The sequence below is a fragment of the Lepidochelys olivacea genome, assembly GCF_965140295.1.
Source record: "Lepidochelys olivacea isolate rLepOli2 genome assembly, chromosome: 5".
Classification (NCBI taxonomy): Eukaryota; Metazoa; Chordata; order Testudines; family Cheloniidae; genus Lepidochelys; species Lepidochelys olivacea.
The window spans coordinates 103,614,377-103,635,945 of NC_140415.1; the positions used below are offsets into that span (position 1 = coordinate 103,614,377).

Genomic DNA, 21,569 nt, shown 5'->3' on the forward strand with positions numbered 1-21,569 from the left:
GTTTTCATTTTTAAACAGAAAATAAGTTTCTTACTTTTCTGGTTACAAAGAAAAACCTTCCATGGCAGAACCAATGCATTGTTTTTTGCCTGAGTATGCAGCCAAGCAGACTGAAACAATAGCTCTGTGCATGAACTGCCCTTGTGCTTTTCAGTGGGTGCTAATTCTGAAGCCAAGTGGCAACTTACAAATCTGAGGTCTTTTAAAAGTAAATATTCAAACAGCTTGGGGGGAAAATCCATTATATCCAGATAGGGGAAATAAGTCACTTGCTTCAACAAGTCAGCAAAACACTTAAGGCTTTCCCTGCAAGGTCCACACATGTGACAGGGTGTAGTGTCTCAAGCAACCACTGTAATCCTGTTACAGAAAGTTTTCCAGGATATTATTAGTATTGGCTGTTTGCTAGTTGTTTAGGAAGATTTAGGATGATGAACTATCTCCTTCATAGAAATAAGTCACTTTATATACACAATACGTTTAGTCTTTAAAATCAGTTAATTTCTTTTTTTTCGCCCAGGTGTTGCTGCTTTGGACTCCAGTGTTTCTGGGAAGATTGGTTTGCGTGCCGTTGTATATTATTTCTGCACTACAGTCATAGCTGTAATTCTAGGTAATATCCTACACTGTAGCCTTTAGAAACCTTAAAATATTATGTAACTAGAAGTTTACAGCATCATGCAAATACTGAATTTTCACTGCTAACATGGAGATTGAGTCGATTCTCAGTGGTCCAACATCTAAAGTTGGGTAAGATCTTTCTATGGGGCCTGTGACAAACCTGTAATGAATATGGGGATTTCAAGAAAGAATCTAAAGGCCTGATCCTATACCTCTGAAATAAGTGGAAGTTTTGCTATGGATTTCAGTTCCGGGACACTCTGCCCAGGTAAAGTTTAATTATCAGCATGATGTAATTGACTAAACAGCATTCTGCCTTTTTGCAGGCCAGACAAAAATGCAGATAGAATCTTCTTCAACCAGAGTCCAAAAAGCAAAGTTATAAATTGAGACTTGTTTCAGCCACAGTCCTAGAAGCACAAATACATAGTGTGACTCACCTCCCCAGGGAGTGAGAAACCCTGCTGTTTCCCTTCTCAGCTCCTTCCCTCTTCCCAGAGCGTTTCCCGCTCTCTCCTTCTCACTGCCAGGTTCCACTCCTGCCTTCCTGCAGCACAGCCCTCTTGTAGTCCACTAGTTCTATACAGCAGCTCAGCCCAGCCACCTTGCAATTCCCTGCACTCAGGGAAGGCAGCAGTAGCCCTTCTTCTTGATCCAGGGGAGAGAATTAATCCCCTATATGCCAACTTCTCTGTAGAGTCAAACACAAGATCAAATTATGGGCCCAGATATCTCCCATTTATGGGAATAGTGTAAATTCATGTAAAGGCAGAATTTTGCTCCAAGAATGACCCATTTGCACATGAAAAAGCTACTTAACAGTTGGAAAAAACGGGAGTGTAGATGCATGAGCCTGATTCATCCCTAGCAAAACTTCACTGATGTCAAATACCAGGATAAATTTGGCCTGTGACTTGCACAGCTTAGGATAATACTTTATTTAGTTTAAATATGTGTGTGAGGAACTTTCAATGAATAAATGCAAACCAATATTAAATACAGAATAAGTTGAGAGTTGCCAGCTCCTGCTTTAGAATTTCTATTTCTGAGGGGAGTTTACACAAAGTTAGTTCTGCCTGTATCAATAAAAGTAATTCATTGACAGGGGTGTTGAGGGATCACAGACCTACAATTTGATTTATTTTTGTTCATTTATTTTGAACAATAAGGAATACCATGACAAGGGCTTAGCTTTTCTTATATCACAGTAACAATGCCTGATCCTGATCTCACTGAAGTCAATGGAAGTTTGTCATTGACTTCACTGTGAGCAAGACCAGGCCCTATGTTTACAGCATGTTTACAGATATTTTTTGTTCTGTCTGTTTCTGAAACCTAATCTTGTGTGAACCTAATGCTCTAGGCTATCTTTACAAAAGTAAATTCAGCTCTGTGGATTCATGGAATGAGGCAACCCTATTATCATCTGAAAGCTAGTCATGAAAACTAGCTGTGCGAAGAAAAATTAGACCAGTTCTTGAAAACATCGAACAGGAAAAAGCAACCATTTCCTCTTAAAGTAATTGCTCTTGATGAACATTTTATATATATAATTGTTTTGAATAGATAATATACACAAGAAGAATGTCAGAAGGGTCTAACTCTATCAGTAGCATCATAGAACTGCCACTGACCAGACAAGTCTCTATTCTATTGGGAGAACCTACTCTTTAAGGATTCCAACTACGTGTATTTCTCTTGATTACAGGGATTGTGCTAGTTGTGACCATCAAACCTGGGGTATCTCAGAAAGTTGATGAAATCGACAGAACGGGCAGCACCCCTGAAGTCACGACAGTAGATGCCATGCTAGATCTGATTAGGTGAGTTTTTCAGCTTCCCTACTCTTGCTTCAAAAGGCTAAAGATAAATGCAATGATTAAAGTGCATAACATACAAATGCTTCACAATATCATTTGGAAGAGTAAGGATACAGAAAAAACCCTATGTTCCCAAAGGTTGGATAAATGATCACATAGCTTAAGATGGATTCATAGAAAACAGTTTTGTAAAATACCCTTTTGCCAACACTAGCACCTGCCTGGGTTGCTTTTGCAAATAAGGTTGTGTACATGAGACACTTCCGATAGTAACTCACCCAAGGTTCCAGCATCAACATTGCCCCTGCAGTTTATTTCCTCTGCCTCCAATGCAAACAATGTTACACTTATTGTCTTAGTATGCGAAGGGTATCCAAAAAAGACAGGTCAAAAGGCTAGTTGCCCCATGGCAACTCTGGAATTCTGTTTCCTAGAGCACAGAAGACTGCATAGTGTAGCTGTGCTGTGCTTTCTCTTCTCAATAAAGGAAGGAAGGTAACAGATACACTGCATGTATATTTCCTCTGCTTGCCTAGTCTACTGGTTTGCTGTGTCATCTGGTTTCAAAGCAATCTGGTTACTTCCCTTCCCTGATCAACTGACAATGATGGATAAATGAAGTGGTTAGGAAAAAACCAGCAAGGTGAAGTATGTACAAAAGACCTAAGCTACTGGGCTCCCCAATAAAATTTTTCATCCCTGGCATCAGCTGAATAATATGTAATTTGTTGAGAGGAATGCAGACATCAAACCAATGGGCTTCTTTCCCAGTAATGGCTCAGTAATTATAAAAATGTTTTATGACTTCCCACCTCACCCCCACAATTACAGTTAGTCCTTGCTCAAAATCACTTATATCTGTGGATGCTTTTCTTTCTATGGCATTTTTGCTTAATTGCTAATGTAAAAATCAACAGCTGAACAGCTAAGATAGGTGTTCTCATCACATTTCACTACCAAAGAAACCAAAAACTGGCTGATGATTACAGCAAATCTTTATTGGCATGATATTCATAAAATATCTGTCCCTCCCCCACCATCCTCACAGCTCACAAGGAGGCCTGTGTGACACCAACATCACCATAGTTCATACTGGTGCCTCTGGTTCCCCACCCCAGAGCCTCTGACATTCCCACTCTCTGTTCCCCTTCACTTTGCAAAGCAGGAGCAGCAGGTGGCTGGGAAAAAACCTCTCTCCCTGTTGCAGCATAGCTGCGGTGGAAGCTCTCAGCTAGGCTCCACCCACTCAGCCAGGCTGGAAAACTTAAGGTGGCCTGTTGCTCGCCACTTCGGCAATGTATGTGATCATGTAGGCCCGGCATGGACAGTGATTCTGTGAATGCACAAGAGGAACATATGCAGGTTTAGAAAAAGTAATTGAATTACTTTTATTTTAGATAATTGTCCAGTTTTAGTCTCAAGCTCATGACTACCCTTCTCATAAACCACCATGATATAAAAGTTATGATGGTGATCTAAAATTCTGCTACTATGAATTATAGCAACTTTTGCATCTCAACTGGTTTTAAGGGCCAAATCCTGATGTCCTGGTTCTGGTTTCACCCAGTCCACACTTGTGCAGACTGCCCAAGGCTTCAAAGGAATTTTGCCTGACTAAGAATCTGAAAAATAAAGAGAGAATTTTAAGGATGATTTGGAAGGGATATAAACCCTCATGCTTCAGGGCACGGGTCAACCTCTACATAATGGGGTTAGGAAGAAACTTTCCATCAGGGCAGGTTATCCCATAATTGCTCACTACAAAGTTTCTTGCCACTTCCTTTGACGCATCTGGCACTGGCCACTGTCTGAGACAAGCAACTGGATTACATTGACCTCTGGTTTGGTCCAGCATCGTGATTTCTGTGTTCCTAATTTTTTCATTAAATGAAAATGGTTCTTGATGTTGGAACATGTGGGAATCTTTCAACAGCCAAGATTCATTTCGGAATCCAGGCTTATAACAAAAAACCTGTTCCCCCCACCACAATGTTAATAAACATCATTCCTCTTCCTGCACATCTCTGCCCTATACATGGTGAACTATATAAAAATGAGTTTAGACTCATTACTGTACTCCTCCTGCAAATGAGGGAGATAGCACAGCATAGAAGAAGGATCCTGTATCTGTTCATCAATTTAAATGTCAAATACTGAAATGTGACCCTGGAATTCCACATTAAACAGCCACCTGAACATTATAAATCCTGAAGCTTTGTCTTGGCCAGTGCTTCAAAGCTGACAGTGATACATTCGCCACTGTTTGGGAAGAGTGATTGTGTACAGCAGCAATACACCCCATTCTGTTTTTTGACTAGCTGGTTATTTTATTTTGGAAAATAGATTGTTTTCAGTATGTCATAACATTGTAAAGCCTTTATTTAACAGGAATATGTTCCCAGAAAACCTCGTCCAGGCTTGTTTTCAACAGGTAAGGTCAAATATTTTTTGTTGTTGTTGTTGCAGTTTTTATTCCCACCTATGCAGTTCTTCTTATTTCCAAGTCCCAAGGACGTTCCCTTGCGTTGCAATGTGGTAGGAATTAGTTATGAAAAATCAGGGTGGCTCTTGCGCAGCATTGAGACAAATGGTCTAGTGGAAAACATTATATTGTTAAAAAATCTCATTTTCCTTTCCACTGAAATAGACTTTATATTGCTAGCTCAAAAAAATGTATTCATCCTTCCCAAGGCCCACTGCTTTGGGAAATAGAAGAAGAACCAAAGCAATATGTGAGCATAAAGTTTGCTCTTCAGAGATAATGGATAGGTAGAGGTGTGATAATTTTGTAATGATCTGATTGCCTTGTTCTTACAGTTCCATTGAGAAAATCTTTAGACTCTTCCTCTGTCTGATGAAATCTGCATGCACACACCCCTAACTCGTCCCCTACACACCCCAAACATCTCTCTCAAATCTGCTATAGATGGTTGGAACTGATGTCTGGGTGTCTACTCTGCATGATAAACACAGATTATAGCTGAAAGATCTCTCTTGAAAAAGAATGAGACCTAGAAGAGTTAAGGTTTTTATTGGTGCTACAGCAGAGATAAAAAGATCCATCCACCCAACAGTCTTGTTCCTGATTCATTCACATCTAAAACTGGGGAAAAGACCTTTGAAGAAATTCACAAATATATTTGTTGTACCTCATGATGTCATCTGCTTCCCTTTTTTTGCCTTCCTCAACAGTTGCCTACCAGAGTTATTGCGGGGCAATAAAACTCACCTAATACAGACCTAAACTTTTCCCAAGAAAAGATGTTAATCTTTCTCTACAAAATAGTGTGTGTTCCGTATGTTTAAGTGTTTACAGCAGTAGTAAATTTGTATATATATTTTAAAGGACAAATCCTGCTCCTTGCACCAGTCTTGCAAAAGGCTTCCCTGCAGGACTAGGGGGGAAGGAACCCATCTTTGTACCCTCACGGCTACAGCATCTCCCCCATGGAGTATATGTTCTCCACCAGCGAATGGGGAATAGCTGGTGGAGCTACAGAGTTGCTCTGGATCCATCTTCACCACCAACCTCTCAACAGTGACTCTCAGAAATTCCTCTTTGAACATCTGCTCCACTACACCCGCATATTGCAGCTCTCTTGTGCTGGGTTCAGGAATCCTGCTCTGTCCCCACAGAACTGCACAAGTTCCACACGGTGCACCAGAAGGGTGGGGAGCAGAATTTGCATGATAGTATCTGTGTATGAGTGAGCCCCTTTTCAGTGGTTCAGATGAAGAAATTCAGTCACTCAGTCATTTGAGAGCTTTACATGTTTGTGTGTAAGTGCTGGCCAAAAATTTTATGAAAGTCAGAACTGTACCTTTTCCTCAGAATTACTGGATAGATTTGCCATTGTTAATTTTCCGAGTGTTCCCAAATAAATGTTATCATTTCCTCCCACAAATTTCAGTATAAAACCAAACGTGAAGAAGTGAAACTTACAAATGAACTGGAAAAAAACAGCACTGCGGTTACAGAAGAGCCTGTCACAATTGTCATGACAACAGAGGCTTTGGAGGTGCAGTTTTTATTATTATATTCTGTGTTACAAAGAGAGGTAAAAGAAATAGGGAGGGATTTGTACACCGATATGTGGTTTGTTCAATAGATTAATGATCTGGAGGAGGAAGTAAACAGCAAGTTGGTGACATTTATCTTGGACAAAAATAAGTTAATACACAATGGGGGAAAATAATCTAAAGGTCTTATGTGATGAACTCTAAACTTGCTGATTCACTGAAGGAAATAGTCATTACGGATGGCTTGCTCAAGCTATATGCCTAATGTGCAATAGAGATTAAATAAATAAATAAAATACCTGTGGGTATTACAAAAAGAAAGGAAAAGAAAAGAATGTGACCACATGATGGCATTCTGATAAATGGTAGTAGTTAAATGTTCTTGAGTTTTGGTAGTTCCTCAAGAAAAATATAGTAGAGAATGAAAAATAAAGAAGAGATTTAACAAATATGAACAGAGGTATGGAAAGACTTACATATGACAACAGCTTGCAAAGACTAGGGTTAGCCTGGAGAAGAGAAAAGAGTAAGAAAGCATTTAATAGATGAACACAGAATTATGAGCAGAACAGTATAATTAATATTGATCAGATGCTCTTTTTTTTTAAACTGCCGTCTCATAATATAAGAGCAAGGGGAGATTTACCTAACTTAAATGCTAAAGTGGAAGGCAGTGGAGAATCAGGCCCTGTGTCTATTTAACTTTTTCCTCTTACAATTATACTGCACTTGAGACCCATAAGTAGTTGAACAATACACCTTAGGTCTTCCACTGAAATATCATGCATCAGATTCTACCCTCATTATACTCATGTTGCCGGCACCCAGTGCCGAGAGGCTGAACAACAGCTTGAGTGGTTCGTTACCTGGTGTGCTACACCCAATACTCACAACGGGGTGGAGAAGCAGAAAAGTTTATTTGCAGCTGCAAAAAGGTACAGGGTCTTCCATCCCCTCGAGTTACCTAGTGGCCATGCCCCAGTGTTCCCAACACTCATGCAAATCCACTAACTTCAGTTGAATTATATTCATGTAACTAAGGGCAAAACTGGATACCTTAAACATGATTCTCAATTGCACTAAGGCCCCTTTACAGTGATCTGGATATTGGCCCCTGCACAGAGGACCTCCCTGTCTGGCACAGAGTTGGCATAAGGGCTGTACATCAGCCCTGCTCTCAATCCCCAGTGCAGGAAGTGGATCATGTTCATGTTGGGGGTATGGCTAAAGCACACTATGCTATAGTTATTTTCTGCTTCCCAGGGACCTGGGAAACAGTGTGCAAATTAGAGCAGCCCTAGGGCCACTGTAACTTACCCTACAGTATGGACAGGTCCTTGAATTCATAGGTGCTGGAACTAGGGGTGCTGGAGGTGCAGCAGCACCCGCTGGCTTGAAGTAGTTTCCATCATATACAGGATTTATAGTTTGGTTCGATGGCTCTCGGCACCGATATTATACAGATTGTTCCAGCACCCCTGCTTGCATAACCTTAGGGTCGTAAAGGCATCTTAAAGCCACCTTAATCGTCCCACACACGCATACTCCCTGCTGTAAGTGTGAGACCAGAGAATCAGGCGCCTTGTTTTTTCAGTAAAAGATCTAAGATGTGTTTTCATTTTAGGACTCATTTAAACTAAATATACTGTTCCTGTTCAATAACGCTCTTCTTGGTTTCAATCTACAGAACAAAACCAAAGAATACAAAATAGTGGGCATGTATTCCGATGGCATTAATGTGCTGGGCTTGATTGTCTTTTGTATTGTCTTTGGAATTGTTATTGGGAAAATGGGAGAAAAGGGACAAGTTCTGGTGGACTTTTTCAATGCACTGAACGATGCTACAATGAAAATAGTTCAGATAATCATGTGGTGAGTACAATGATATCCTGATATTTTCTATTACCTCCTTTAAGCAAGTTTTGCCATTAACTTTAATGGAAGCAGGATCACGCTCGGTGTTTATTTTTTTATATCGCTTCTTACAGCAAACTACTTTAAAAGAAAAGTAAGTCTAATAAATGGCTTGCAAATTCAAAATAAGAAACAATACCATGAGCCAGTTTAGAATTTGAACTCTCATTTATTCGGTCTTCATAAATACAAAGTGGTCATGTAATTTAAAACTTCAGCATCATTAACCTAATATTATTAGCAGTAATATTAGCAGTATTAGCAATAATATTATTAGGTTTTGTGAGATTATACTACATACACTTTGGACAGGGAAACCAGATTACAAACCCAGGTCTTGATCTTGAAATTGGAATAAAATTCTGCAGCCTGACCACACAGCTGTTCAGTACTCCATTATCTGTAATAGGCCTTTGTGGAAATCAGATTGCAGGATCAGGGCCATAATTTTCACCCAGGCCTTTATAGGGTTTGACCCTGAAAATACTTGATAATTAGAGTGTGGTGTTTACTACTGTGACCTGAAAAAGCACCACCGCTCCTGGCAGTGTGCACTATACACCCTAATAAGAGTTTATAGGATCGGGCTGTACGCATGTGAGATCACATGTGAACAGAACCAGACGTAATCTGGTTGTAAAGCAATAACTTTTGCCTTAATTAAATGGTAGTTCTGTTCTCTGTGACACAAAGCGAAGACAAATGCATTGTCCTGATATATTAAAATGTATATCCTTATATAAAGATATAGCCCCCTGATTCTGCACTGCAATCCATGTGAGAAGGGAACTTTCTTTGCAGGGTAAGGTTATAGGCCCCAATCATGCAAACTCTTACATATGTGAGTAAAGTTATGCACATTCAAAGGTTCTGCAGGATTGCGGCATAGTTTGTAATCCCTCACCCATCTCTCCAACCTCTGTTAATATGTCTTTACTCATTACATGTAGGACTGTGGTTATTGCTATATTTACTCTGACACCTAAACATGCAAACACTAATGTTTTAATATTAAAAATAACTTCTAATGTAGTACCTTTTGAAAGTGAGTAAATTCAGCTATATTGCAGAATCCTACCCCAAATTCTCCTTTATTTTTACAGTGATGAAAATAAATCTTTCTTCTTGCAGAAGGAAAATGTTGTGCCAGATCTGTGTAGCAACATCAGCTTTGCAAAAGGATGCATTTTTAATTAAGCTGTTTGTGCACCCTAGGTATATGCCACTTGGCATTTTGTTCTTGATTGCTGGGAAGATAATAGAAGTTGAGGACTGGGAAATCTTTCGCAAACTGGGTCTTTATATGGCTACAGTACTAAGCGGGTATGTCGTTCCTTGAAGGTAAAATGAAAACGTATGATTTGATTGGACCACACTTTATTAGGTTTTAATTATCTACAACAAACCAGCCTCTGCTATACTCAGACAGAGAATGATATAAAAATAAGATCTGAGAAAAGATCCCGTCTATAAAGTCATTTGAGGATAGTTTGCACTAGAAGTGCACCCTTTACTTTAAACTGTCAGCTGCCTTCTACCCAGAGGTGCTGGAACAATTTTTATTTTGGGGGCTTGCTGATGATGGAAACCCTGGTGTTTGGTCTTACTGCTTCAATCCAGCACCCCTAGTTCCAGCACCAGTGCTTGCAGCATAAAATGAAAAGGTGCATATGGAACTCAGCGCTTTCTCTCTCTCTCTCAGCTGGCTGCTCAGTAGGTCATGTTGCTTTAGAAAATAGGGTGATGCCTCCACTAAACACAGGAAGGATGGGGCTGGGAAGGAAGTCTCCTGGCATGAAGAACCCTGCTGCTCCCACCAACTTATTGTTGGCGGCCTGGGTTTGCCAACCTATTGACAAGGTTGTGTTGCCCTCCTCAAATCTGGTAGCTCCCTGGGGATCATTGGGAGGTGAGAGTGATCTGCACCGAGGACCTGTGCCCCTACACCAGCAGTAGCCTCTGCCCAGCTCCACTGTATGGGAGAGGGAAAGGAAATGGTGCCAGAGAGGAAGTTGTGCCCCGTTTTCACACAGAGCAGGCAGTTTGCATCTAGAGAGTCTACTCTGTGAATTGATTTGGAGGTATGATCTGAGACATTGGTTCTTCAAGACAAGAGTAGCTGACAAAGCCACAAAAGCAGCATTTACTCTCTAGTTTTAATCCAGAGCAACTCTTAAAGGAAAAAAAAATCTATTTTAGACCCCATGACTCTGCAAAGTGCTTCTCGTGTGTGGACACTTACACTGCACTAATCCCTTTGCAGGTCTGGGGCCTTAGCAAGGACAGTTTGATAGTTGTAAGCAATTTATCTTATAGCAATAGATAATCCACATCTCTGAGGAATATCCCACAAGGAATGCTGTTAGAAAGATAAATACATGCTTACAGTACAATTAAGTTAGGTGCATTTAAATGTCTGTTTCCAAGGCACTGAAGCATAGCATCCAGATTGTGCTGGTTCGTTGCCTTAAGCTTCAGCTCTACAAAATTTCTTCAGCATACTGAGGATTTATTCATGTTTTGTTTAGAGGCCAGATCCAAAGCAGCTTCAGAGCTTCTGCCCCCTTTGTATACAGGCACACACTATTCTTCAAAAGCATTTCTGAAAACTGAGCAGAGGGGAGGGTAATATAAATGGGTTTAACACAAGCCGCTCTAAAAAGTAATGGAAAGATCTGATCTTTATTTTTTGTGAATCTTTCAAAAGTTTTTTTTTTTTTAAATTGTGTACACTTTCATGTTGGGACAAGCAAGAAATAATTTTAAACTTCAAATAGTGAAATGTAATGACTATATAAATTAAGATTTATTACAGATTCAGAAATGGAATATTTGATTCTGATAATATTTCAAAATATTACACTGAAGAAGAGTGTGTCGGTTACATACAAGTGTAACATACAATGTTTTAAACTTTTTTAAATTTCCATTTTAGTTGTGGAAACATTTTCTGTCAGTTTTACAGAGAAGGCAGAAATTGATGATTGCCAATAATTAGTTAATTCAAATCTAATTCTTCTGATCTTAATTATAAATCAAACCATGAGCAGAAATTAGGCAGGAACATATGGAAAGAACAGGGTAAGTCTAGCAGTCTTGTATATTAATAACTCCAGATAGCCCAGAGAAGGTATTCACTAGCTGGACTATTACTGCCCTTTGACTTCAGTTTTATCAAGGACACTAAATATTATTATTTGTTATGTGGTAGCACCCTAAGGCCCCCAATCAGGCCCTTGTCTTCCTGGGTGCTGTACAAACACATAGGTAGACACACTCCCTGCCCTGGAGTACTTACACTGTAAATGAAGTATTGTTACACATACTATCTTTCTGTTTAGATAGCAGCCAGATGCCCCAGGAGCATAACAATTTGTAAATAAGTTCCCAAGTGCTCCCTCAAAGGTCACCCCCATCAAGAGCTCCCAGCTTTTCAGCTTTGCAGAGAATAGGCTCTTGCTCTGCAAGGCCCAGTGACGCCCTCTCCTTGACTATGCAGGAGCTTACGGGAAGCTCTGCAGAGAGCTGTGCTCTAGCTGCCATGGGGAAAGGCAAAGGGCAGCACATTCTCTGCAACTCTAAACAGAAGGGAGAGAGTTTTATGACCAGATTCACAGAAGTGAGGGTGGTAATGTATGTAATGGGCATTAGGTAGCAGGGGTGAGGGAAAGGTCCCTGTTCTTCCTTCTCCCATCTTTAGGCAGCTAAATGCCTAGCTCCCCTTTACGATGTAGGAGAGCAAGGTAGTTGTCCCTCCCCATCCTCATTACTACATTTTCCCCTAGACCCAGCCTGGGTTTTTATTATTAATCTCTTCCATTTTGACCTCCTTTCTTGTTCTTCTCTGTCTTTATATTTTGGCCTCCTCTTTCTCTGCAGCTTTCTGTTCTGAATTTTCTGCAACCATCTTTTCTTTTTTTTCCTATGCCTCTCTTTGGATTTTATCCATATGTGATGCAGAACACCCTCAACTTCCATTGCGTTCGCCCTTTATCCCTGTCTTTTACACTCCTTTTACTCCATCCTCTTTTTCCCTCTCCTGTCTCCAGCTCCAATCTCCTATCTCATATCTTCCCAGATTTTTCTTCTGTCCTTCCACTTTTTAATGTGTTCCTCAATCACTCCATAGTGTCTCTTTCTCTCTCTCTATTCCACTACCCTAAATCCCAATATAATTTCTCTCAGATCCCCAAATGTCTTCATGTGTTTCTGAACCCCATTATGTGTCACTCTCTGATTGATTGTAGTGCATCTCACCCCCAATGTCTCTCCTTCAAGTCCACCAAGGGTATGTTGCTCCCAGCGTCTCCCATGCCCAAACCCTAATTGGTTCGAATGTCTCCCTCCTCCCAATGTCTCCCTCCCTCCCTTCCCCAGTATCTCTCTACTCAAGTGTGTACTTCTCCATCTCACTGAATGGGGACACTTTATCAGCCTAAAGAAAGAGGAATTGACCTAAAATGCACCATGAGCAGGCCAGAGGAACCAGGGCCCAAAGAAAAGCTGGGGAGGAGAGGACAGGGGACTAAGTGGTGTCCCTGTAATCTACTCCTTCTCTTCCTTTAAAAAGCAAGGAACTGCTTAAATCTTGGTGTTTATCTGTGTTCTTGGGCAACAGGCTTCTATCTCAGGAAGTACTCTATTTCCCAGGACTTCCCTTCTCGCTGCTGATAGGCATTTTTTTTTTTACTGTAAAAATTTTAATCAACTGAGAGAGGAAGTTTTATGAAAATAAATTTTCATAAATAGTAAAGCAAGATATGACTAAATTACTGGGATGAGTGCTGAGATGAGCACAAACATATTTACTTGGGATAATTCTGTTTAATTACTGATTCTAACAATACCTAAGAATACAATTTTCAAAAGTGCCTAAAGTCAGTTGGGAGTGAAGCCCTAAGTCACTTAGGCCCTATAGAAAATTTTACCTTTAGTAACTTTTTTAAAAGAGGTCTCAACGCCAGCACATAACATTCTTTCCATTCTCCCTTTATTCACTTGTTGTGTTGGATCTAAAATATCTTTCTGCACATCATCATAAAGAACTTGATTTCTTTTTGGTTAAACACATGGTTCAGACTTTTTAGAGACAACCATTCTGTCCAAATTTGGCTTAAATGGTTAGACATATACTATAGTTTTGTTTTTCACACTTACGGTTTTACCAGCTCCCTAAAATTCTGCTTTCATTTGAGCTGTTGCCAATTATGTCCTATTTATAGGCTGATGATAATTATACTTGCTTTTACCAGAATGGTGAAAAAGTTCCTTTTTCCAATATTAGCCCCCAGAATCTCTCAACACTTCCATTCTGCTTGCTGGACCAAGCACTCACATTACAGATGAAAAACTACAAAGTCCAATAGTGTAAAACAGATCTCTCTTCCTACAGTCTGATAACTTGCCCATTTTATGTGCCACTGTAAATTTTTGTTCTGTAGGTAGCTATTGCCGTGATAATTGCCTGATTCTGGCAAAACAGGTGGTCTCAGACTTTCTCAATATCTTTATCAGCTGCTATGAGATCATTAAATGGTGTTGCAAACACACTCATGCTCCCAAAAACATCCTGTGACGGTACTATAGGAGTTCCAAGATTGTACATGCCACATATATGGTGTATGCCTTTTCCAGGCTCTGACGATTCCTATCTATGACAAATTGCTGTTGCTGTGATGGCATGTGACCTTGGATTGCAGGAAGTATTTCACAGACCTTTCATAAACATTTCACTTCAAATATACTTAACATAAGCTATATACCTTCAGCCTCAATGCCCATAAAGGAGCTACAGCATATACATTCATGAACTCTATGTTCAAATTAACAGATGTGTGCTAGGCAAGTATAGTAATTAACTCACCCAGGGCCAAATTCTTCCGTCAGATACATGCCCACAAGTCCAATTAACTTCAGCAAGAGTTGCTCACATACATCTGAGGGGAGAATTTTGTTGTTGTTCTCCTATCTATACAAATAAAAGTGAGCTAAGTAACCGTGTTAAATGATAATCCTTCAGCATCTAACAACATTCAGTACTGTAGGGCCCATATACGTCTCATTTACACCAGTGTAAATCAGGAATAACTCAATTGAATTTAATCGAGATTTACACTAATTTAACAGAGTAGAATTTGAACCAAATTTACATATGCAATTTCCCACAGTACAAAAATGGGCTTTTGAGATGGATGGAATCAAAGCCATTATGAAAACCGATCTGTAAACCAAATTTCCCTTTAACCCCAATCAGAAAATATTTCCAAAAGGTGATATAATACTTTTTAATAACGCTAACCCATTTTTTAGCTCTAGGCTCTAGTCTTAGTTATAAGAATATTTTGGACTTTCATTTTTTTCAGCACTGCCAACATTTTTTTCAACACAGAAGAACAGGTTCTGTTTAAATATTCTCATTTATTTTATTTGTTTTAACGTCTTCAGTTTGACTTTGATCCTAATATATTAATTAGTTCAACTGATTTCATATTGTACATTGAAAACAGAGACATATAATGCCTCCCCCCAAAAAAATTTGTTCAGGAGAAGTGCATCTGTCCCAAAATTATTAACATAAATTTGGGCATAATTTGCCCTGGAATACATGCATGTAATCATCACTGAAGTGAATCTGAGTTGCACACAGGTATCTGAGGGCAGAATTGGACACTGGTTAACACCTCCTCATTAAGACCATGAGATCAGATAGATCTAAGTATATGAACAGACTGTTTTCTTTTGCAGACTTGCAATCCATTCCGTTGTAGTTCTGCCACTGATCTACTTAATAACAGTAAGGAAAAACCCTTTTCGGTTTGCCATAGGGATGGCTCAGGCACTTCTGACAGCCCTCATGGTCTCCTCCAGGTAATCAAAACCATTTTTTTCTCCTCTAGCGTTAATATACTTTGTAATCATCATCTCTTTAGTTTATGTGTTGCTCTGATTTTATTGATGCCTGTGTTTCTCATCCTGATGTCACATGAACCATTCATTGTAAATCCATTGGGTGTAAACCTAGAGTAAGTATTACTCTTATAATTATTATATATATAGCACCCAAAAGTGTGCCGTTGGCTAGAATGGAGTTATCCTGGATTTATACCAATGCTTTTGAGATTAGTGTCTAGCCTCTTGAGTGTAAGTCCAGGAAATAGTGCTGTAAATTATTTCATTGCTCACAAAATATCTGAAGCTAAATTGTTTCACTGCTTTATTGTGTTAAGGATAGTTAAAACTTTCAGTTATTGTTCCAGGAACGAGAAGAGATGGGAATTACCATTTCATTCCGAAGGACAAACTGCACTATCGTTGTATGTGCACAACTCTCCTGCGCACCCCAGGGCAGAATTTGACGGCAGTTGGGCTTTTTTTAAAAAAAGCACATCAGATTAATAAAAGAACAGGTATTCTAGTAGTGTGCTGCTTATTTGTTTGTTTATTTATGACCCAGTTCAGCAACTTTGCCTGTCACCTTTCGCTGTGCAGAAGAAAAAAACCATGTCGACAAAAGGATTACCAGATTTGTTTTACCAGTCGGAGCTACAATCAACATGGATGGAACAGCACTCTATGAAGCCGTGGCAGCTGTGTTTATTGCACAGCTTAATGACTTAGATTTGGATGTTGGCAAAATAATTACCATTAGGTGAGGGTGATACCATAACATGAATTGTGTTGTTATTTTTGTTACTGAATTGTGGATTTAATTCAGGCACCCTAATGGAATCTTGCTGATTTCACTTCCGTCATTCACACCACTAAGCAATAAGGCTCAATTTTTCACTTCTTCCACAAACCCTCAGTAAATAAGCCTTGCACAGAGGACCTATGTAGGAATTTGGGGTGGGGAATGAGGTAGCAGGGCATGGGGCCACAGTGTCTGGAAGCTGTAGTTACAGTAACAGCTGAGGCTTGCAGTACATGCCCAACCTGGACATTTTGTCCAGTGGATCTGCATATTTTGCAATCCCATTGGCCATGCCCCCCACCCCTCCCAAGTTCCTCCTCAGTACTGCTGTTTAGACCGCTCCAAAGCATGCTGGGGGGTATATGTACTTGCCCTGTGCAGCAGAACCATGGCAGCTCCATAGCCTGTACACCTTGTTTGCCTGCCCAAGGACAGGCCAGGATCTACCCCTAAATGTGATCAGCCACTATGTCAACAACAATGCTGATAAAAACATCTGCAAATGATAGAAACCCACTGGGGCCCTGGATCCCACATGCCTCTATGCAGGTATAACTCCAAGTGAAGTATGGGATCGTCATGAAGAAGGATTTGTAAAAATTAATTTTATATTTCCATGAACACACAATTCTGAATGTAGCAGAGAAATCCATTCAGGAGGAGGACATTTTCAAACTGTCTTTTTATTGATTTGTCTGGAATTAAGTGTCACAGCGACTGCAGCCAGCATCGGAGCTGCAGGGGTCCCCCAGGCTGGACTAGTCACCATGGTGGTTGTGCTGAGTGCAGTTGGGCTACCTGCTGAAGATGTTACGCTTATCATAGCAGTTGACTGGCTTCTGTAAGTTTAATATATTCAGCATTTACTTATTTCAGTAATGTATTTTATACATGGTGCATGAACATCTGTGACTGGACTTTTAACCCTGAATTTATTTCTCCTTCTAACTGGGCTGTTCAATAATATATGTTTAAAAATTAACTAGAAAAAGTGTTTGTTAGAGATAACACTGCCACACATCTAATCTGTAATACAATTATATAAAGAATTACCTGTTTTGATTAACAAGGATACAATCTTATCAGATCTGGGCCCTTTTTATTATTCTTTTATGTGAAGATGACATACAAGGCCAGATTTTGATAAAAACAAGGTCCAAGACCTGTACACACTATACATACAAAAATACTCACACCAATTACTACAACTGCATATATACTTCCTGCTTATGCTTAAATACCTGTTTATACACCAATGTGCCCTGATTCAGCAATGCAGTTATGGTAACTGCATATACAGAGTACACAAGAAAATGGCCTCAGTTCATGAAAATCTAACTGAAAATATACAGACTACAAAATGTAACTAAGAAAAGAACTGTAAGCAAAAATATCCTTTTCAATCAGAGGTATTTGTAAAATAATGGTATGGTAGTTGCATAATTTATTTGCAGTAATCAGGTGCAAGCCACAAACATAACATTCCAGCTAATTTTCACAAAGCGAACAGTTTACTTCTGTGATTTTTGTTTTGTTTTAGAGGGGAAAAGTTCTAAGCATGTGTCCAGTGTGCAGTCGCACAGGGCTTCTGCAGTGGCAAGTTCTTTTCTGCGTGAGCTGCTCTCCACTCTGAAAGATCAACATGGACATGCCCCCCCACTCCCCCCCCCACCTTGATTCCCCCTTTCCAGTTCATCAAAACTTTCCTGATCCTGTTAAGCCATTTTTCCAGAGGAGAGATAAAGATCTCCTGGGGGCTTGTCATGTGCCTTTTCCACTGATTCTAGAGGTTTGTTTATTCACAGACCTCTCTCCAGGAAGAAAGGTCTCAAAAGTTTTGGTCTTGCCCACTTGGTTATTTTGGGGTACCCCTAATGGCCCCAGGTGCTGGACTGATGGAGGAGAAAATATCCTCTGATTAAGGACGGGACACCCAAGCCCCAGGGAAGCAACATGATGAGGTGCTGGAGTAGGAGACTGGAGTATGATCCTGGGTCCTGACTGTGATGGATGTACAGTGTTACTTGGAGCAGAGCAGCCGCTCTGTGCCTCAGTTTCCCTATCTGTCATATGGAGATAGTGGTGCTACCCACTTTGCAAGAGGCTTAAAGACCTATAGGTGAAAAGTTTGACTATTACTCTTAAAAAAAGAAAACCATGGCAGGAAAAATCTCTGATCTGTGAGCCATCCACTTTGTACAGCCATCCGTTCCTCCTGTGTGTCATGGTCAGACAGCTGATGGCTGTCAGAGTTACAACAGGATGAGCATTTCTATTCCTGTATTCCCAAAACAGACAGACAAAGTCTCTCCAGGGTCTTATTCGCTGTCAGCTGCCTTAATGTTGCCCAAGACTCTCTGAAGTTGTATATCAGTATCTGCAAAGTGGGCTAACAGATGGGGGAACAGTGAAATTCCCTCCATAAGGCCTTGTCTAGACTAGGAAAGTAGTATAATTTAAAAACACAACTTAGCTCATGTTTTTATACACAATCTATGTCCTAGTCTAGACATAGGCATACAAGTGAGGAAGAACCACTGATGGTCTATGCCATCTTCATTGAGCCACAGAAAACAAATGAACAGGGCAGTCCGATTGTAATTTGGTTTTTTTATTATGTACGTTTCTGAAGTGTCAGGGTCACATTAAATTAAATGTAGACATACAAAGCTCCCCTCAATGAACAAAACTCTCATCCCCTCACCAATTGACTGATGCCATTTCCTTGTTGATGTATCTCCTAGACCTCCCAACAGGGGACGCTCTTTCTTAGAGGAAGGTTTATCAAAAAGTACAAGTCTCACACATTTTCAAAAGGTCACAGGACTCCATTTCAGCCTGGCCTCTGAAGAAGTGAATTCCACAGTTAAGGGCCCACCAACTAAGAACATTGACTCCCCCACATGATAGAACCTGGTCTCTGTCATCTTCAGTGCTTGCCATAGAGGGGTATGGAGAGAGTGGCAGGTTCTTGGATAATAAGAGCCCTAGCCTATTTAGGGTTTTACTGATAAGGTCCAGAACAATGAAACGGATCTAGTATTAAGCAAGTAGCTCGGATAGCATGTGGAGCATAGAATGGATATGCTCGTGTCAGCGTAGCAGGCAAGCCATTGCATGTTGAACCAGCTGTAGCTTCTGGATGGCCTTCAGGGTCAGTCCAAGGTACAGCATGTTGAAATCATCAAGTCTTGTGATGATAAAATTATGGGCCCCTGTGGCTGTCTCCTCATTCAAAAGGTAAGTGCAAAGTCTCCTAGCCAGATGAAGATGTAAAACCAGCACTTCTGGTTACTGCTGTTTGGGTGTTCATAAGCAACAAGTCAAAAAGGGCTTTGTGGTCAGGCACCGCCTTGACAATTTGAGAACAAATGCCTTCTCTTGTGTGAGTGTGAGATATCTCCTGCTAGATTCACAAGGCTATGAACACCAACTCTGTCCTTTGTGGACTGATCTTGGGGTGATGCAATGTTCTTTCTTTTCCCCAAATGTCCCAAGAAGGGAGCAGAATCTCCAGGAAGTGACCAAGTAACGGAATCTATTAATCTGAGTGACAACAGCTCTGAATCAGAAACGGAAGAGTGGATGAGGGAGGCTGTGGCATCCTCTTCCTCTTACCTGATGACTCATGGCCATCTCTTTATCCTCTCTCCCTGATGGCTGTAAATTCGGTGTGGGAGTTTAGTCAGTGTCATGAGGATACTCATGCAGTGTCAAAATGATCAGTAAAGCTCAGTCATATACCATGCTATTGAGTTTCAGTGCCTTGATTTTAAAAGCTCCAAGGAACTTGGCACATAATTGAAACTTTTGGTGACTGATCTTCTCCAGGGGAGACAACAAGGAAGACTCAAGGGCTAGAAAACACTGAGGTTAAGATATGTCTGAACTCTTTCTGAGAACAGTGTAGAATGTTCCATCGTCCATTGTCTCACGTTGGGTGGTGCTCTTGGTGCCAGATATTGGGACTTTCTCAATAAATGCAAATAAACAAAGTCAAATCTTCCTGCGGACAGCTCTAATCTAATGACAAAACAAATGCCACTCTTGGGGAACTGGAGGACACAAGAACCACTGCTAGGTAATTTGGATTTTCCCAGTTTTCATATAGGTAAAAGACAACGGCATCGACTAGGCTGTGACTCTGGGCTCTCTGCCCACCAGAAGTGAATTGTGCAACAGGCTCAAAGGGAAGCACTGGGAAGCAATACTGTTTAGCTCTTTAGCCCTTTCATCATTTTTGGCTTCCAAGCAGCCATGCTGATATTTTCCTTGGAAGTTCTCATCCAGTACTTTTAGGGGGTGAAAGCAGTTTCTTCCACCTCTACCTGCAGTTAGGGACCACCTTTCTTTTTTATCTCAATATGGCAATTCATCAAGTCAGACTGATGTTACTCAGAAATTATAGGGAAAGGATGCACAGAGTTACAGCATCTCGGCAAGTTTTTGTCTTCGTCATGCTACTCAGTCTTTTCTTTGATATACTGTTCTCTCAGTCTACCCTTTATCTGATGATAGGGACAGATGCATCCAACCCACAATGGGGAGCCAATCTAGGACAACTCACACAACCCACCTTTGTTTACATGAAAAATGTTTGGAAGAGGTCAGAATGCTTTTACCAGAAAACCCTCCTATAGGAAGTGCCATGCCCTTAAATAGAAAGATTTTTCAGTGCTAAAGATGCTCTTTAGATGTCTGTCCATAGCAGTAATGTGACCAGTCCCAAACTCAGGAACCATAAAACCTGTATAGTACTACATACCATACATTTCATAGGGCAGATTTTCAATACCATACCTTCGTACTCTGAAATCCCCGAAAGAAGTTTGTTGTTGCCATAGTTGTTAAACCAGGACCTGTGATTTTCTAGTTAACATCAGCAATGTGAAATTACTTGAAAGGAAGAGACTATAAAGGAGAGAGCATCATGCACAAGAAAAGATGGGCTGTTCCTAAGGATTCAGTATAATCACAAAAGTGCTTTTAACCTGTGTGCTGATATTTACAGCCAGTTAACTTTACCGCACAGTGCCTGTAAACTGGTAATATTCCACCTCTTTTTAAATTACTGTTGTGTGTCTTATGCAGGTTTTTTCCTCCCTTGAACTTTGGATTCTGAAATCTGACATTTTTATGCACTGAAATTTGATTTCTTAACACTCTTGAGCAACAGTCAGTTTTAGTACAAATAACAGCCACAAAACTGTATCCATCAAGTAAAATCCCTTTATCAGCAAAGCTCTAATGATAATGACTAATGATTGCACCTGCATAGCAGAGAAGAGGCAGCTGCTTCTGCAGTACCTAGCTCTGCAATGAGTCTGTGCCAGACAAAATATTTGTGATTCAATCATCTTAAACAGATTAATTCATTTTTAAAAATGTAATTAACGTCAGGCTGATTTTTCCACTAGTGTGTTCAGATGGGGTTCAGCATGGGTTTACTGCAGGACAGGGCTTGGGGAGCGTTCCTGTGCAGAAGGCAGCCAGAATTTTCCAGG

At 40.3% G+C, this 21,569-nt stretch overlaps 2 protein-coding genes across 4 annotated transcripts in view; one reads left to right on the forward strand and one right to left on the reverse strand.

Annotated features, from left to right (window-relative positions):
• The window catches only part of SPATA6L (spermatogenesis associated 6 like), a 146,682-nt gene that overhangs the window by 58,693 nt on the left and 66,420 nt on the right, over positions 1 to 21,569 (reverse strand). The window contains exon 13 of one of the 3 annotated variants that reach the window (XM_084629423.1): positions 10,617 to 10,984. The exons of 1 other annotated variant lie outside the window; for it this stretch is intronic. The gene's annotated coding sequence lies outside the window, so the exon portion shown is untranslated. Of the gene's footprint in view, positions 1 to 10,616; positions 10,985 to 18,152; positions 20,038 to 21,569 lie in introns of those variants that run through there. One more of the 3 variants, XM_084629424.1, reaches the window with a different exon arrangement.
• The window catches only part of SLC1A1 (solute carrier family 1 member 1), a 74,126-nt gene that overhangs the window by 47,569 nt on the left and 4,988 nt on the right, over positions 1 to 21,569 (forward strand). Inside the window, exons 3-11 of the mRNA XM_084629425.1 lie at positions 521 to 613; positions 2,330 to 2,444; positions 4,830 to 4,872; positions 6,353 to 6,460; positions 8,149 to 8,333; positions 9,591 to 9,698; positions 15,120 to 15,242; positions 15,829 to 16,023; positions 16,772 to 16,906. Of these exons, the coding sequence (XP_084485551.1) occupies positions 521 to 613; positions 2,330 to 2,444; positions 4,830 to 4,872; positions 6,353 to 6,460; positions 8,149 to 8,333; positions 9,591 to 9,698; positions 15,120 to 15,242; positions 15,829 to 16,023; positions 16,772 to 16,906 (1,105 nt within the window). The remainder of the gene's footprint in view (positions 1 to 520; positions 614 to 2,329; positions 2,445 to 4,829; positions 4,873 to 6,352; positions 6,461 to 8,148; positions 8,334 to 9,590; positions 9,699 to 15,119; positions 15,243 to 15,828; positions 16,024 to 16,771; positions 16,907 to 21,569) is intronic.